The sequence below is a fragment of the Sorex fumeus genome, unplaced genomic scaffold (assembly GCF_029834395.1).
Source record: "Sorex fumeus unplaced genomic scaffold, SorFum_2.1 ptg000054l, whole genome shotgun sequence".
In the NCBI taxonomy this organism is placed as follows: Eukaryota; Metazoa; Chordata; class Mammalia; order Eulipotyphla; family Soricidae; genus Sorex; species Sorex fumeus.
Genome location: NW_026606111.1, coordinates 34840083 through 34846082, shown reverse-complemented (window position 1 = coordinate 34846082; position 6000 = coordinate 34840083). Strand labels below are relative to the sequence as shown.

General features: G+C 37.0%; 1 protein-coding gene across 1 annotated transcript in view; it reads right to left on the bottom strand.

Annotated features, from left to right (window-relative positions):
- Nucleotides 1-2389: 2389 nt before the first annotated feature.
- The window catches only part of LOC130033546 (amine sulfotransferase-like), a 28645-nt gene continuing 25034 nt past the window's right edge, over nt 2390-6000 (bottom strand). Inside the window, exons 6-7 of the mRNA XM_056125311.1 lie at nt 3981-4164; nt 2390-2530 (exon numbers count right to left, since the gene is read on the bottom strand). Of these exons, the coding sequence (XP_055981286.1) occupies nt 2409-2530; nt 3981-4164 (306 nt within the window). The 3' untranslated portion in view covers nt 2390-2408. The remainder of the gene's footprint in view (nt 2531-3980; nt 4165-6000) is intronic.

Below are 6000 nucleotides of genomic sequence, written 5' to 3'. Positions count from 1 at the left end.
GTTGAATACACTGACATCTCCCCTCAATCATATGATCATCTAATCTTTGATAAAGGTGCAAGAAATGTGAAGTGGAGTAAGGAAAGCCTCTTTAACAAATTGTGCTGACATCACTGGATGGCTACATGCAAAAAAATGGGCTCAGAACTCTGCCTAACACCATGTACAAAGGTAAGATCAAAGTGGATTAAAGACCTCAACATCAGACCAGAAACCATAAGATACATTGAAGACAAAGTTGGCAAAACCCTCCATGACATTGAGGCTAATGGTATGTTCAAAGATGACACGCCACTGGCTGAGCAAGTGAAAACAGAGATAGATAAATGGGACTATCTTAAACTAAGAAGCTTCTGTACCTCCAAAGAAACAGTGACCAAAATACAAAGACAGTCTACAGAATGGGAAAGAATATTCGCTGAATACACATCTGACAAGTGGTTGATATCAAGGATATACAAAATATTGGTTGAAATCCACAAGAAGAAAACATCCAACCCCATCCAAAAATGTGACAATGAAATGAACAGAAAGTTCCTCAAGGAAGAAATCCGAATGGCAAAAAAGCACATGAGAAAATGCTCTACATCATTAATCATCAGGGAGATGCAGATCAAAACCACAATGAGATACCATCTCACACCTCAGAGACTGGCCCACATTCAAAAGAACAAAAGCAACCGATGCTGGCGCGGATGTGGCGAGAAAGGGACACTCCTTCACTGTTGGTGGGAATGCCGACTGGTTCAGCCCTTTTGGAAAACAGTATGGACGTTCCTCAAAAAATTAGAAATTGAGCTCCCATTTGACCCAGCGATACCACTCCTGGGAATATATCCCAGAGAGGCAAAAATGTGTAGCCGATGTGACATCTGCACTTGTTTGTTCATTGCAGCACTCTTTACAGTAGCCAGAAACTGGAAGAGACCTGAGTGCCCAAGAACAGATGACTGGTTAAAGAAACTTTGGTACATCTACACAATGGAGTACTATGTAGCTCTTAGAAAAGATGAAGTCATGAAATTTACATACAAGTGGTACAATATGGAAAGTATCATCCTAAGCGAAATGAGTCAGAAAGAGAGGGATAGACATAGAAAGATTGCATTCATCTGGGGGATATAAAGTAACAAAATATGAGATTAATACCCAAGAATAGCTGAGATCAACACCAGGAGAATTACTCCATAACTTAGAGGCCAGCCGGATATTCTAGGGGAAAGGACAATTCAGATAGAAAGGGGAACACCAAGTGGAGGGTGTTTGGAGGATCCTCCCAGGAGGGGAGATGCAGGTTGAAAGTAGACTGGACTGAACATGTTCGCCACTCAATGCCTCTTTTGCTGATCACAACACCCAAAAGGAGAGAGAGAACAAAAGGGAATGCCCTGCCACAGTGGCAGGGGGGGATGGGGGGATGGGGGGAGGGATATTATCCTGGTGGTGGAAAATGGGCACTGGTGGAGGGATGGGTATTTGATCGTGGTATGACCGAGATCCAAGCACAAAAATTTGTAAATCTACAACTGTACCTCATGGTGTTTCACTAATAATAATAAAAAAAAAAGTGACTCAGAAAATGGTAGGCCCAAATTCAAGTCTCAGTTTTCTGGTCCCAGAAACTTTGGTTCTATAAGACATATGCTGATTCTATAAAATAAAAATGATGTAAGCATGCCAAAAAAAAAACTACTTCAATTTTAAACTATTTATATTCATGTTAAATTAGTCATTGAAAGGCATAATGAACACAGTTTTCCTAGCAAAGTATTAAAGTAGTACTGTAGCACTGGCCTCCTGTTGTTCACCGATTTTCTCGAACAGGCACCAGTAATGTGTCACAACACATTGTGAGACTTTTTGTTTCTGTTTTTGGCATATTGAATATATTAAGTGTAGCTTGCTAGGCTTTGCTGTGCAGGCAAGATATTCTCAGTAGCTTGCTGGGTTCTGTGAGAGGGACGGAGGAATTGAACCCGGGTCAATTACATGCTTGATTCATCTTTGGAATTTGGTGCAAACTTTGTGATCTAATAAACTATCAAAGAGATACTTCATTTTTTGACATGGAACTTATATCAAATAATCAAAACTTAAATATAAGGATACAATGATTTTAATCTTTATTGATATGAAACATAATAGTAAACAAGGGAAAAAACGCATACTACTGAAATTTCAAGACACTTCCAAATCCTGTTGCAAGTTTCCCACTACTCCTTTTTGTACATGAAAACAATACATAGCATCTCCCAAGTGCTTTTAATTTTTAAAGTTTCACTATGCATCAGACAGGCAGCATTTTTATTAATCGACTTTTATGACTAATTTTTTATGGGAAGCACTATTGAAAATTTATCTAAAATGTGTCCTTTGATAGATTCTTACATGATTCTTTCAAACCGATTCTACTCCTCATTTATATCCCAGATGAACTTCAATGGCATGTCTTTCATCTTCCTTTGGAATATCATGTCAAATCTTTCACTTTGCGCCACAGTGAAATGGTTTTTCCAATCACCAATGGTACCTAATGTGATAGTTACATGTTAGATCCTAGTTGAGAAATTAGATCTTTCAAGGCAAAAAATTCCACAACACTGTTTACTCTCCTTTTTAAGAAAAGATAATAATTATTCATTGTCAATTAGGCTTAAGAATTCATTTTTCCTTATGTAAGTATGTCAAATTATTCCTCTTTTAAATTTCATCAACTACCATAATTCAATTATAACCTTTCTTTAGAGAAAAATAAATATGAATTGAATAACATTTAAAGATATATTTTAATAAATTCCAGGCAACATACTTCTCATTAAGCTATAGTTGATACATCACATAATTGCAAAACACACATACAATTGAGTATGTCTTAAATTTTTATAAATAAATCAGTATTTTCTAAACTGCGTAAACAGAACAGAGCTATTTAAGCAACAATGTCATATTAAAAAATGATTCCCAGAACTTCCATTGCTGTAATTTTACTGGAAAATGGAAATTATAGCAGATCATGTTAATGAAATTCATAGCCGATTTGTTACAATATTTGCTGCTTCCAGAACTCATTCAATTGGATTAATGTCATCACTTTTTTCAACATAAAAATTGTTGACAAAGAAATATGTTCATCCAAATTTCCTCCCCTGTACAAATCTGATACCTCTGTGTATTTTTTATATTTATGCTGTATTTGAGGTAACATATCTATTATAGTATGAATGTTTGTGGTATGCAATGTACAAGCCCCATCAAAATGCAGAAGACTCTTTTCCTCTCTCTGTATGTCCCTTAAATATGTTTTAAATTAGAGAGATTTAAAATAAAACTTCTAAATTAAATTTTAAAATAAAACTGAAGTATAACTTTAAAAGTACTATGAAACTAGCAAAGAGAAATAAAGAAAAATTGATAGAAATGCTCTAATATCCAAATATATTTAGGAAAGACTTCCTGGAATATTTTAAAATATAAACACTTATAAAAGAAAAATAACTTAAGACTAAACTTTAATATTAAGTTTAGTTATTGATTTTCTTTTTTCAAAAAAGTGCTTAGATTAATAGGATATTTTTTAGATATTTTCAGGTGAGAACTTGATTTTGCTTAAAAGCCCAATTTGTTATGTTTTGAGGGTTATTGAGGAATTATGGGCTAGAGCGATAACACAGCGGCTAGGGCATTTCCTTGCATGTGGCCAACACTGCTGACCCAAGTTCGATTCCACCACCCCTCTCAGAGAACCCAGCAAGCAACTGAGAGTATTTCGCCCCCACGGCAAAGCCTGGCAAGGTGCCCGTGATGTATTCGATATGCTAAACACAGTAACAAGTGTTACAATGTTACTGGGCCCGCTTGAGCAAATGGATGAACAACGGGAGCACAATAACAGTGACAGTGACAGTGAGGAATTATAATATATTTAGCCTAAAATAAATAGGATTCAAGGAAATGCCAAAACCTAAACCACTGACTGTTACCTTTGCGCAGAAAATGCCCTTCACTTTTTGTTCCAACTTCATTTTTGAGTATATCATTGTAATTTGCTCGTGAATCAGATTTCATATTCTTAAATGTAGCTTGTCTCACAACAGCATCCACATCATCTTCACTGAGTTCTTTCCCAAGAAAGTTGCAGAGTGTTTGCACAGCACTTTTGAGATCCTGAAAGAGTTTTGAGTTTAAAAGCCTATTCAGTTTATAAGGAATGCATAAGATACAGATTAGTATCTCTCTCACATTTTAGAAAACAAAATCTATTTGTTCTTACTGTAAGGCTGAAGTTTAAAAAGGATCTAGTGCTTGCCAGTTTTTTGTAGAAAGGCAGGTTATTAGCTTTGTTAGACCTTACAGTTCTTTAATTTTATGAAAACAGCTTATTTTTATTTATTCATTCATTCATTCATTTAACCAATATTTTTAGAATCTTATGTTTGAGCTGGTGCTCAACCTGATGAGAAAAGTAAATATATGCTACCTGTATTTACTGAGCTTACGTTTAATAAGAAAAAAACTAAAATAATTATAGGTCTTTCTTGAATTACAAAAGGATTATGTTCCAACGGGCTCGAGCAATAGCACAGAAGGTAGGGCACTTGCCTCGCAAGTGGCCAACATAGCCAACCTGAGTTAGATTCCTCCGCCCCTCTTGGAGAGCCCTGGAAGCTACTGAGAGTATCTAGTTTGCACAGCAAAGCCTGGCAAAAAACCTGTGATGTAGGTTATATGCCAAACACGGTAACAACAATTCTCACGATGGAGACGTTACTGGACACGCTCGAGCAAATAGATGAACAACGGGAGGACAGACGCATTGACAGTGATGTTCCAACAAATCCACACAAATTGAAAATATCTCAAGTCAACAATGATTTTATAAACTAGAGTATATTTTAATATCATGTACTTGAACACAAACACACTCAAAATATTTGTTTTAGTTTACAATTAAGAAAATAATCCTCTAGCAAAACTCACAAGGAAAGGGAGAGAGAAAACCCTAATGAACCAAATCAGAAATGAAAAGGGGGTCATTACAACAGAAACTACAGAAATTCAAAGGATCCTCAGGGAGTACTTTGAGTAGCTTTATGCCACAGAACATCAAAACCTCGAGGAAATGGATAAATTCCTAGACTCCTACAGACTCCCAAGGCTGAAACAAGAGACCTGGATTACCTGAACAGATTATCGCCATCAAGGAAATTGAAATGGTAATAAAAAGTCTCCCCGAGCACAAAAGTCCTGGCCCGGATTGATTTACTAGTGAATTCTTCCAAATCGTTAAAGAGAACTTATTCCCAATCTTCTTTAAGCTTTTCCACAAAATTGAAATATCAAAAACACTTCCGAACAGTTTCTACGAAGCAAATATCACACTGATACCAAAGGCAGACAGAGATACCACAAAGAAAGAGAATTACAGGCCTATATCCCTGATGAACACAGATGCAAAGATCCTCAACACACTACTAGCAAATAGAGTCCAACTACTCATCAAAAAAATCATACACTATGACCAATTAGGATTCATCCCAGGGATGCAAGGATGGTTTAATGTTCAGAAATCAATCAACACAATCCATCATATCAACAAAGGCCCTCCCGTTGATTGTCGATTTGCTCGAGCGGGCCCAGTAACGTCTCCATTGGAGACTTTGTTGTTACTGTGTCTGGCATATCGAATACTCTCGGTAGCTTGCCGGGCTCTCTGAGAGGGGCGGAGGAATCGCGCTTGGGTCGGCCATGTTGGCCGCTTGTAAGGCGAACGACCTACCCGCTGTGCTATCGCTCCAGCCCTATCAAAGAAAAGTTAAAAAGCACATGATCATATCAATAGATGCAGAGAAAGCATTTGACAAGATCCAGCACCCCTTTATGATGAAAACCCTAGCCAAAATGGGTAGAGAGGGGACTTTCCTCAAGACAGTTAAAACCATCTACCACGAGCCTACAGCAAACATCATCCTAAATGGGGAAAAACTGAGAGCCTTCAGTTTT